At 49.3% G+C, this 12,871-nt stretch overlaps 1 protein-coding gene across 1 annotated transcript; it reads right to left on the bottom strand.

Moving 5' to 3' along the window:
• Positions 1-11,294: 11,294 nt before the first annotated feature.
• On the bottom strand, positions 11,295-12,221 carry LOC311198926 (olfactory receptor 14I1-like; the record flags this gene model as incomplete). Its single annotated transcript, XM_084272959.1, has 1 exon — positions 11,295-12,221. One exon carries the CDS (start codon positions 12,219-12,221, stop codon positions 11,295-11,297), a length of 927 nt encoding a protein of 308 aa, XP_084129085.1.
• Between the last annotated feature and the right edge of the window lie 650 nt (positions 12,222-12,871).

Raw genomic sequence — 12,871 nt, 5'->3', positions numbered from 1 at the left:
GCAACCTGACCAACCGATGCTGCAGCTACTGCCACCCCTACAGCAGATACTGCCGGTAAAACAAAAAATCAACCCACATCAGTGTCGGTTGCTCCTGTACGAAAGAGGAAATACACAAAGAGAGTTGTTCCTGTAGTGAAGGAGGATGAGGATGAAATTGAATCAGGGCCATCTGATGAATGTCAGGATAAAGCAGGGTCATCTGATGAATGTCAGGATAAAGCAGGGCCATCTCAACCACCTCAGGATAAGGCAGGGCCATCTCAACCATCTCAGGATGAGGTTGTTGTCACACGATCCCTGACCCTGAGTGAGCTGCGTGAGGTTCGAAAAGATTTCAGCCACCGCCCAGGTGAGCACATCATCACTTGGTTGCTCCGATGCTGGGATCAAGGGGCCAATAGTCTGGAATTAGATGGCGGGGAGGCCAAGCAGTTGGGATCCCTAGCTAGAGAATGCGGCATTGACAAGGCAATTGGGGAAAAGCCTGAAATCCTCAGTCTCTGGAGGCGACTACTGTCAAGTGTGAGGGAAAGGTATCCCATAAAGGAATACATTACATGTCAATCACCCAAGTGTAACAACATTGAGGCAGTTATCCAGCACCTGAGAGAATTAGCTGTACGGGAGGTAATTTATTATGATCTGGACAACTCACAGCTCCCCTCTGATCCTGATGACGTCCTATGCACTCCAGATATGCGGCGTAAGGTTGTGTGAAGTGCACCAGCAGGGCACACCAATTCATTGGCAACAATGGACTGGAGTGATGCATATACCGTATATGAGGTGTCCTGCCAACTCCGGAAATATCAGGACAATGTTTCCCTCTCTGTGATCGCAGCAGTAGAGAAACTGGTCAAACGACTTGACAAAAATGTGTCCAACTCCCAACCCGTATGGAGCGATGTTGCAGCTACTGGGAGAAAGCGTCCATCGTCCCAGAAGGCAGGATATAGTAGTTCCACACTACGAGAGACGCTGTGGTTTTATCTGCGTGACCATGGTGAGGACATGAGTAAGTGGGGTATGCAGCCCACCTCAGCCCTTCAAACACAAGTAAATGAGCTGTGAGGTAAAAGAATCACACAACACGATTCTGCCAGGAAGAACGCTGCACCAGTGAACAGCCAACACAATCAGCAACAATAGAGGGGCCCTGCCTGCAGCCAGGTGGAGGAGAGGGATAACCGTGTTTATTGGACTGTGTGGATCCGATGGCCTGGCACGTCAGACCCACAAGAGTACAAGGCTCTGGTGGATACTGGTGCCCAGTGTACGCTAATGCAATCGAATCATGTAGGGACAGAACCTGTCAGCATTTCTGGAGTGACAGGGGGATCCCAGCAATTGACTGTGTTAGAGGCTGAAGTGAGCTTAACTGGGAAGGACTGGGAGAAACACTCAATTGTGACTGGCCCAGAAGCTCCGTGCATTTTAGGTATAGATTATCTCCGTAGAGGGTATTTTAAAATCCCAAAAGGGTACCGGTGGGCTTTTGGAATAGCTGCTTTGGAGACAGAAGAAATTGAACAATTGCATGCCTTGCCTGGACTCTCAGAGGATCCTTCTGTTGTGGGGTTGTTGAAGGTCGAAGAACAGCAAGTGCCAATTGCTACGATGACGGTGCACAGGAGACAATACCGTACTAACCGAGATTCCCTGATCCCCATCCATAAGCTGATTCGTCAACTGGAGAGTCAAAGAGTGATCGGCCGAACCTGCTCACCCTTTAACAGCCCCATATGGCCAGTGCGGAAGTCCAATGGAGAGTGGAGGCTGACAGTAGATTATCGTGGCCTAAAAGAAGTCACTCCAGGTATGGGTGCTGCTGTACCGGACATGCTGGAACTGCAGTATGAACTGGAGTCAAAGGCAGCCAAGTGGTATGCCACAATTGACATTGCAAATGCTTTCTTCTCAATACCACTGGCGCCAGAGTGCAGGCCACAGTTTGCTTTCACTTGGAGGGGCATCCAATACACGTGGAATCATCTGCCCCAGGGGTGGAAACACAGCCCCACCATCTGCCATGGACTAATTCAGACTACACTGGAAAAGGGTGAAGCCCCAGAGCACCTGCAGTATATTGATGACATCATTGTATGGGGCAATACAGCAGAGGAAGTATTTGAGAAAGGAAAAAGGATAATTCAAATCCTTCTAGAAGCTGGTTTTGCTATAAAACAAAGTAAAGTCAAGGGGCCTACACAAGAAATCCAGTTTTTAGGAATAAAATGGCAGGATGGGCGTCGTCAGATCCCAATGGACATTATCAATAAAATAGCAGCTATGTCTCCACCAAGCAACAAAAAGGAAACACAAGCTTTCTTAGGTGTTATAGGTTTTTGGAGAATGCATGTCCCAAACTACAGTCTCATTGTGAGCTCACACTACCACGTAACTCGGAAGAAGAATGATTTCCAATGGGGCCCTGAGCAGCAACAAGCCTTTGAGCAGATCAAACGTGAGATAGTCCATGCAGTGGCCCTTGGGCCTGTCCGGACAGGGACAGATGTTAAAAATGTGCTTTACACTGCAGCTGGGTAGAATGACCCTACCTGGAGTCTCTGGCAGAAAGCACAAGGGGAGACTCGAGGTCGACCGCTGGGGTTTTGGAGTTGGGCCTACAAAGGATCTGAGGTCAATTATACTCCAACAGAAAAGGAAATACTGGCCACCTATGAAGGGGTTCGAGCCACTTCAGAAGTGATTGGAACTGAAGCCCAGCTCCTCCTGGCACCCCGACTGCCGGTGCTGGGCTGGATGTTCAAAGGGAAGGTCCCTTCCACACACCATGCCACTGATGCTACTTGGAGCAAGTGGGTTGCACTGATTACTCAGCGGGTTCGAATAGGAAACCCCAATCACCCAGGAATCGTGGAAGTGATCACAGACTGGCCTGAAGGCAAAGATTTTGGGATGTCACCAGAGGATGAGGAGGTAACATGGGCTGAAGAAGCCCCACCATACAACAAACTGCCAGAGAATGAGAAGCCATATGCCCTGTTCACTGATGGCTCCTGTCGCCTTGTAGGAAAGCAACGAAGATGGAAAGCTGCTGTATGGAGTCCTACAAGACGAGTAGCAGAAGCCGCTGAAGGAAAAGGTGAATCAAGCCAGTTTCCTGAGGTGAAAGCCATCCAGTTAGCCCTGGACATTGCTGAGAAAAGTGACCAATGCTCTACCTTTATACTGATTCATGGATGGTAGCCAATGCCTTGTGGGGTTGGTTGTAGCAGTGGAAAAAGAACAACTGGCAGCGTAGAGGCAAAGCCATATGGGCTGCTGACTTATGGCAAGATATTCCTGCCCGGTTAGAGAAGCTTTTTGTAAAGGTACGTCATGTTGATGCCCATGTGCCTAAGAGTCAAGCCATGGAGGAACATCAAAACAAGCATCAGGTAGATAAGGCTGCTAGGATTGAAGTGGCTCAGGTAGATCTAGACTGGCAGCGTAAGGGTGAATTATTCCTAGCTCGATGGGCTCATGATTCCTCAGGTCATCAAGGGAGAGATGCAACATATAAAAGGGCTCGAGATCGAGGGGTGGACTTAACCACGGATGCTATTGCACAAGTTATCCATGAATGTGAGACGTGTGCCACAATTAAGCAAGTTAAGAGGTTGAAGCCCCTTTGGTATGGAGGACGGTGGATGAAATATAAATATGGGGAGGCCTAGCAGATTGATTACATCACCCTCCCACGAACCCGCCATGGCAAGCGTTACGTGCTTACAATGGTGGAGGCAACCACCGGCTGGCTAGAAACATATCCCGTACCCCATGCCACTGCCCGGAATACAATCCTGGGCCTTGAAAGGCAAGTCCTATGGCGACACAGCACCCCAGAAAGAATCGAGTCAGACAACGGGACTCATTTCCGAAACGCTCTCATAGACACCTGGGCAAAAGAGCATGGCATTGAGTGGGTGTACTACATTCCTTATCATGCACCAGCCTCTGGGAAAATTGAATGATATAATGGGCTCTTAAAGACTACCCTGAAAGCGATGGGTGGTGGAACATTCAAATATTGGGATACAGATTTAGCCAAAGCCACATGGTTAGTTAACTCTAGGGGATCCACCAATCGAGCTGGTCCTGCCCAGTCAAAATTTCCACGCACTGTAGAAGGAGATAGATTCCCAGTGGTGCATATGAAGAGTATATTAGGGAAGACGGTTTGGGTCATCCCTGCTTCAGGCAAAGGTAAACCCAGATCTGGGATTGGTTTTGCTCAAGGACCCGGTTCTCCTTGGTGGGTAATGCAGAAGGATGGAGAAGTTCGATGTGTACCTCAGAGGGATTTGATTTTAGGTGAGAATAGCCAATATAATTAATAAGGTAGAAATTGTATTATAATAATTGCTAAATAACCCATTAATGTACATTCATTATTGCTATTATTGCTGTATGTTGTTGTATGTTGTACCAATGGAGTTACAGCCAGAGTCATACAAGTCAATGAAGGCAGAGTGCCACGATGACGGGACCAAGACTTAGTGTTCCAAGAACTTTTTCCTCCTTCCCTTTGAAAATGAACATCTTTGATTCACAGACTATGAACATGGACCATGCCAGCTGTATCGGTCGAGAGCCCGAGATGCAGCATGCAACAATCCAATGGCGCATACTGACACCCTGAAAGACTGTTACGACGAATGAAGCCTGAAGATCATCATGGACTAAATGTTCATTCACTCAACAAACTCAGAGGAATGGTCCATAGACTAAGGGAATGATACCTGTATGCACATGTGTGCGTATACATGTGTACATACATATATGTGTGTCTGAAACAAGAAACTGGTTGTACCCAAAAGAAATAGTTGGATCTGGTCATGACGTAAATGGTATGGAATAAGGAGTGGATAATGTCCTGGTTGCGGTCAGGATGGAGTTAACTTCATTTATAGCAGCCGATGGAATGCTGTGTTTGAGAGTTAAAATGGGAGTAGTGCTGATGACACCCTGATGTTTCTAGTTGCTGTCAGACAGTCAAGGACTTTCTCAGCTCTTCATGAGAAAGGAGGGGCGAAGCCAGGACAGGTGACGCAACTGACCAAAGAGAGTATTCCACGCCAGTTACATACTGCCCAGGATATCGGGGGCTGACGGGAGGAAGGACCGGGGTGGCTGCGGGATGCGCGGTGCTTGGGGGACGGTCGGGTTCTGGGATGGCTCTGGGTGGCACGGCCTGAGCTGTGGGTTTGGTGAGAAACTGCATTGTGTACCAACAGCTTCATATATTTTTGCTCTAAAGTCCTGTCAGCATTGTTATATTGTATCTTTCTGTTATATTAGTAAACTATCCTTATCCCAACCCACGGGCCTCTTAGCTTCTTGGTTTTGGGGTTATTTGCCCCTTCCTTTTCCCTTCCCTTACCTCTCACCCCCCACCCCCTCTTCCCTTTCCCCTGCTCTTTTCCTTTAAGGAGCAGGCAGCTGCGTGGATCTCGGCTCTCAGCCGGGGTGAAACCACGACAGAATAATAAAACCAGTTTTTAGGAATGAAATGGCAAGATGGGCATCGTCAGATCCCCATGAAAGTTATTAATAAAACAGCAGTGATGTCTCCTCTGACCAACACAAAGGAGACACACGCTTTCCTAGGCACTGTGGGTTTGTGGCAAATGCATATCCCCAGCTATGGTCTCATTGTCAGCCCTCTCTACCATGGAACCCAGAAGAAGAAGGATTTCCAGTGGGGCCCTGAGCAGCGACAATCTTTTGAACAGATCAAACAGGAGACTGTTTTGAACAGATCAAACAGTCCCTGCAGTAGACCTTGGGCCTGTCTGGACAGGGCCAGGTGTCAAAAACTTGCTCTACACCATGGCTGGGTAGAACAGCCCTACCTGGAGTCTCTGGCAGAAAGCACTAGAGGAGACTCGAGGCCGACTGCTGGGGTTTGGAGTCAGGGCTGCAGAGGATCCGAGGCCCGTGATACACTGACAGAAAAGGAAATACTGTCAGCATATGAAGGGGTTCGAGCTGCTGCAGAAGTGATTGGAACTGAAGCCCAGCTCCTTCTGGCACCCCGAATGCTGGTGCTGGGCTGGATGTTCAAAGGGAAGGCCCCCCACATGGGGCAAATGGGTCGCACTTATCACGCAGCAGGCTCAAATCAGAAACTCCAATCATCCAGGGATCCTGGAAGTGAGCACAAACTGGCCAGAAGGCAAAGATTTTGGAATATCACCAGAGGAGGAGGTGATGCATGCTGAAGAGGCCCCTTTGTATAATGAACTGCCAGAAAATGAGAAAAAATATGCCCTGTCCAGCAATGGGTCCTGTCATCTTGTTGGCAAACATTGCAGATGGAAGGCTGCTGTATGGAGCCCCACGTGACAAGTTGCAAAAGCTGCTGAAGGAGAAGGTGAATCCAGCCAGTTTGCAGAGGTTAAAGCCATCCAGCTGGCTTTAAACATTGCCAAACAGAAAAGTGGCCAAAATTGTACCTCTGCAGTGACTCCTGGATGGTGGCCAATGCCCTGTGGGGGTGGTTACAGTGATGGAAACAAAGCAACTGGCAGCGCAGAGGCAAACCCATCTGGGCTGCTCCATTGTGGCAAGACATCTCTGCCCAGTTAGAGAACCTGACTGTAAAAGGACGGCATGGAGATGCCCACGTAGCCAAGAGCCAAGCAACCGGAGAACATCAAAGCACCCAGCAGGTCCATCAGGCTGCTGAGATTGAAGTGGCTCAAATAGACCTCGATTGGCAACATAAGGGGGGATTATTTATAGCTTGCTGGGCCCATGACACGTCAGGCCATCAAGGAAGAGATGCCACATACAGATGGGCCCACGATCTACTCGTGGATTTGACCGTGGACACTGTCTCACAGGTCATCCATGACTGTGAAACATATGCCTCGACCAAGCAGGCCAAGTGCTTAAAGCCTCTGTGGTGTGGAGGACAAGGGCTGAAATACAACTATGGAGAGGCCTGGCAGATGGATTCCATCCCTCTCCCACAGACACCCCCAGGCCAGCGGTGTGTGCTCACAGGGGGAGAAGCAACCAGCAGCTGGCTAGAAACTTCTCCTGTGTCCCACCGCCTGGAACACCATCCTGGGTCTTGAGAAGCAAATCCTCTGGTGATATGGCACTCCAGAAAGAATCGAGTCAGACAATGGAACCCATTTCCAGAATCATCTCCTAGACCCCTGGACCAAAGCACACGGCATTGAGTGGGTAAATCATATCCCCTCCCATGCACCAGGCACCGGGAACATCGAGAGGTACAATGGGCTGTTAAAAGCTACCCTTAAAGCAATGGGTGGTGGAACCCTAAAAACCTGAGAGATGCATTTAGCCAAAGCCACATGGCTACTTAATTCCAGGGGATCTACCAATGGACCTGGGCCCGCCCAATCAAAAGTCCCACAGACCGTGGAGGGGGATCAAGTCCCTGTAGTGTGCATGAGAAACCTGTGGGGGAAAACAGTCTGGGTTGTTCCTTCTTCAGGCAAAGGCAAACCCTTTCGTGGGATTGCTTTTGCTCAGGGACCTGGGTGCACTTGGTGGGTGATGAGAAAGGATGGGGAAATCCAGTGTGTACCCCAAGAGGATTCAATTCTAAGTGAGGATAGCTGCTAAATTCTTGATGAATAAAATCAGTCCATGGCAGAGGTTCTATATAACAGATAAATGATGTTATGAACCTCCCCAATACTGTGAAAATATAAGATCTGGGCATGATGTAGATGGTGTGGAAAAAGGGGTGGATAACGTCCTGGCTCTGACCAGGGCAGGGTTAATCTCACCAAGGAGCCAGCACAGGAGTTAGCCTGGGCTGTTTGCCACACCACGTGACACCACCTCCCCATAAAAGCAACTGGCTGGGGAAGGGCAGGGGCTTGTTGCCTCCAGGACAGTCAGGGCATTGGGTTGGTCCGTCCCTCAGTTCTTGCTGTCAGGCAGCTCTCTGTAATCATTGGGTCAGTAAGGTACTCTGTGTTAGCACTGACTGTGAGTGTAATTGGCCATTATTGTTCTACATTCACAGTAATTATTGTCAGTAAATTGTTCTTATCTCAAACCACAGAGGCTCTGTCTGTCTCTGCTGTGGGAGTGAGCAAGTGGTGTGTGGTGCTCAGTGACTGTCTAGAGCTGAACCACCATAAGAGGCTTGGGGGTCGGCACTTTGCATTGCTGCTTCATCAGACCAAGCCAGGGTGTCCTCAGCATCAGAGCTGCCTGTGCTTTGCCTGTGTTTGTCCTCATGGCCTCCAGTTGTCTGTTCTGTATGAGCCCAAGGGGAGCAGACAGATTTCTCTGACAACAAACAGCAGTTAAACATGACCCTTCTTAATAAACATGAAATCTCTCTCCTCAGCTGCCTGCTACGGTCAAGCAGTGTATGAAGGGGGTCAGCTTTCAGAGGAGGTTCTTTCCAAGCACAGTTTTATTCAGACATATAGAAAGGTCACTTATCAACACCTTGAACTTCGGACAGAACAGACTTCTGTGAGATAGGACATTTTCCAACTCTGAAGCTCAAAGCAAGCAGCAGAGAGCTGAACTGAGAGCTGAGTACTTGATGGACCAAGGAGCAAGCAGAGGTGGAAAACAGTGATCAAAGTGAAGTGCATATGTCCAGATAGTCTGCCGAAAAGATGTCCTTAGGCCTGGCTGTGTCATCAGGAGAGGTGGAAACACCTGAATGATGTGGAACATGAAAGAGGCAGACTAGCAGTAATGCAGGTACAGGGGAAGGTAAGTATTTCTTATGCCTGCATCAGTAAATTGTATATCAATGTAAGAAATAATTGTGGCACTTTACAAGCAAACAGGATACAAAGAGAGCACAGCTCATCACTATGCAGTGTCTCAGTACAAGAAGATCTGGAGATACGTCATAAGGACTGGTAGGAATGCAGCCCATGTTAATACAGCTTAGACAAAACAGACTGAAAAGAAAATAAAACAACTAAAAACCTACTGAATACAAACTGGTCCTAATGAGAATTACATGGCCAGTGATATACAGATGAAGATGGGCAGCATACTGCTACTTAGAAAGATCCAGTCCTCAGTTTCCACATGGCATCCTTGAGCTCCTGGTTCCTCATGCTGTAGATGAGGGGGTTCACTGCTGGTGGAAACACCGAGTACAGAAATGCCAATACCAGGTCCAGAAATAGGGAGGAGATGGAGGGGGGCTTCAGGTTGGTGAACACACCAGTGCTGAGAAACAGGGAGACCACAGCCAGGTGAGGGAGGCAGGTGGAAAAGGCTTTGTGCTGTCCCTGCTGCGAGAGGATCCTCAGCACAGCCCTGAAGACCTGCACATAGGACACCACAATGAACACAAAACACCCAAAACCTAAACAGACACTGACCACAATGAGTCCAGTTTCCCTGAGGTAGGCATCTGAGCAGGAGAGCTTGAGGATCTGGGGGATTTCACAGAAGAACTGGTCAAGGGCATTGCCATGTCAGAGGGGCAGTGAAAATGTATTGGCTGTGTGCAGCACAGCACTGAGAAACCCAGTGGCCCAGGCAGCTGCTGCCATGTGGACACAAGCTCTGCTGCCCAGGAGGGTCCCATAGTGGAGGGGGTGGCAGATGGCAACGTAGTGGTCATAGGCTATGACTTTGAGCAGAAAGAGCTCTGTTGAGATCAAACATACAATGAAGAAGAGTTGAGCCTGGCTGACCAGGGTGGTTCTGCCTGACTGGAAACTGGCACATGTGATACCCATCTACAAGAAGGGCCAGAAGGAGGACCCAGGGAACTACACGCCTGTCAGCCTGACCTCGGTGCTGGGGAAGGGGATGGAACTAATCATCTTGTGTACCATCATGCAGCACATGCAGGACACTGGCCATCAGGCCCAGTCAGCATGGGTTCAGGAAAGTCATGTCGTGCTTGAAGAAGCTGATCTCCTTCTATTGATGGGTGACCTGCTTAGTGGATGAGGGGAAGGCTGTGGATGTGATCTACCTAGAGTTCAGTAAAACCTTCATCACTGTGCTGGGGCCCATCCTCTTTAACATCTTTACTAATGATCTGGATGAGGGGATCGAGTTCACCCTCAGTAAGTTTGCAAATGACACCAAATTGTGTGGGAGTGTTGATCTGCTGGCAGGCAGGCTCTGCAGAGCGACCTGGACAGGCTGGATCAATGGGCAGAGCCCAGTTTTATGGGGTTCAACAAGGCCAAGAGCTGAGTCACGCACTTTAGTCACAATAGCCCCAGGCAATGCTACAGGCCTGGGGCAGAGTAGGTGGGGAGCTGCCTGGAGGACAAAGATCTGGGGGTGTTAGTGGACAGGCAGCTGAACATGAGCCAGCGCTGTGCCCAGGTGACCAAGAAGGGCAATGGCATCCGGGCCTCTATAAGGAGGTGTCACCAGCATAGGGAATAGTGTAACCAGCAGGGGTAGGGAAGTGATTGTTCCATTATACTCAGCTCTGGTGAGGACACACCTTGAGTACCATGTCTAGTTTTTTGCCCCTTAGAACAAGAAGGATGTTGAGATGCTGGAATGTGTCCAGAGAAGGGCAATGAATCTGGAGAAGTGTTTGAGCACAAGTCCTATGATCATCAGCTGAGGGAACTGGGGCTTTTTAAATCTTAAGAAAGGGAGGTTGAGGAGAGACCATGTCTCTGTCTACAACCACCTGCATGGAGGGTGTAGGGTGGTGGGGATCAGTTTCTTATCTCAGATAGACACGGATAGAATAAGAGGAAATAGTTTCAAACTGCATCAGGGGAAATTTAGGTTAGATAGCAGGAAACATTTCCTTACTCAAAGCATAGTCAAGTGTTGGAACAGGCTGCCCAGGGAAGAGGTGGACTCACCATCCCTGGAGGCATTTAAAAAACATCTAGATATTGTGCTTGAGGACATGGTCTAGAGGTGGACTAGGCAGGGTTAGGCTGTGGTTGGGAGAGATTCTATGATTCTATGGTAAAGTTCCAGTAAATTCCTGTTCCATCATGGTGGGAAAGGTTTGCCAATTCTGAGAATTAGTCGACTGATTCAGGTGATGAAAATGTGGTTGTAAATTTTTTATAAATGCCAGGAGAAACATAATAAAACAAAAAATGTGCACGTTTCAAGGTAAACATGACGCAAAGGCAGCACAGCTCGTCATTACACAGGATGTGATTCACACAAGACCGCTGGATACTGCATTAGGAATGGGATGAACAGGCACCATATTATTACAGCCCAGACAACATAGAAGGAAAAAACCTTACTAAATAGAGATCGGTCCTAATGTGAGTTACATGGGCAGCGACAGGAGAAACAGATGAACAGTTTGTTGCTGCTTAGAAACATCCAGTCATCAGTTTCCACATGGCATCCTTGAGCTCCTGGTTCCTCATGCTGTAGATGAGGGGGTTCACTACTGGTGGTACCACTGAGTAAAGAAATGACACTACCAGGTCCAGAAATAGGGAAGAGATGGAGGGGGGCTTCAGGTAGGCAAACAAAGCAGTGCTGACAAACAGAGAGACTACAGCCAGGTGAGGGAGGCAAGTGGAAAAGGCTTTGTGCCGTCCCTGCTGCGAGGGGATCCTCAGCACAGCCCTGAAGATCTGCACATAGGACACCACAATGAATACAAAACACCCAAAACCTAAACAGGCACTGACCACAATGAGTCCAGTTTCCCTGAGGTAGGCATCTGGGCATGAGAGCTTGAGGATCTCGGGGACTTCACAGAAGAACTGGTCAACAGCGTTGCCCTTGCAGAGGGGTGGTGAAAATGTATTGGCTGTGTGCAGCACAGAATTGAGAAACCCAGTGGCCCAGGCAGCTGCTGCCATGTGGACACAAGCTCTGCTGCCCAGGAGGGTCCCGTAGTGCAGGGGGTAGCAGATGGCAACGTAGCGGTCATAGGCCATGACAGTGAGAAGACAGAGCTCTGTGGAGAGCAAAAAGGAAAAGAAAAGTTGTTGAGCCAGACATCCTGTGTAGGAAATGGCCCTGGTGTCCCACAAGGAATTGGCCATGGCTTTGGGAACAGTGGTGGAGATGTAGGCAAGGTCAATAACAGAGAGGTTGAGGAGGAAGAAGTACATGGGGGTGTGCAGGTGGTGGTCACAGGCTATGGTGATGATGATGAGGCCATTGCCCAGGAGAGCAGCCAGGTAGATGTCCAGGAAGAGGCAGAAGTGCAGGAGCTGCAGCTCGCGTGTGTCTGCAAAGGGCTGGAGGAGGAACTGGCTGATGGAGCTGCTGCTGTTGGACATCTGCTGCTGTCAAGTGTGGAGACCTGTCCAAGGAGGAAAGGGAACAGTGAGAAGTTAGGGAACTCTTCCTTGAGGAATACTTCTTCCAATTCACACTGATTCTCTGTATTCAGGAAGACTTTTTTCAGGTCCCTTTTGGGAGGTCTGCTTTGTGCTTGCTCCAGCGTGCCAATGCTGGGAGGAGGGTCGGCTGTGGGCTTATGAGAACTCAGTCCTGCCTGGCAGCAGTCAGTAAATAGAAGGATGGTGTGATCTCAGACTAAATCCCCTTTGGATAGGAATGAGCTGAGGAGTGTTTCTTCTGTCAGAACTCCCTGACATTGCTGCTGCAGTGCCAATGAAACCTTCTCCTGAGTGCAGAGTGGGGAGAGCTGCTCTGTCCACCAGCTCTGCTCTCAGCTGCCCTGTGCTGGACGCTCTCTGATCACACCCTGCTGTTCCCTGTAGAAGAAACTGGACCACAGAGAACTGAGGAATCCAGTCTAACAGGGCAGAGCTCCAAAGCCCTCCTGCGGTCTCATCCTACCCAAGGAGGATCTCAGCTCCCCCTCCCAGCCAGGGACACACAGGGCTCAGTGCAGCTGGCCACACACAGGTGATGAGTGTCATTGCCATGGCCTCTGTGCCGAGATGTCTCTTGCATGGGGCTC

This window comes from Gallinula chloropus, assembly GCF_964237585.1.
Source record: "Gallinula chloropus genome assembly, chromosome: 19".
Taxonomy (NCBI): Eukaryota; Metazoa; Chordata; class Aves; order Gruiformes; family Rallidae; genus Gallinula; species Gallinula chloropus.
Note: the sequence above shows the minus strand (reverse complement) of the source record. Positions and strands in the feature narration are given on the sequence as shown.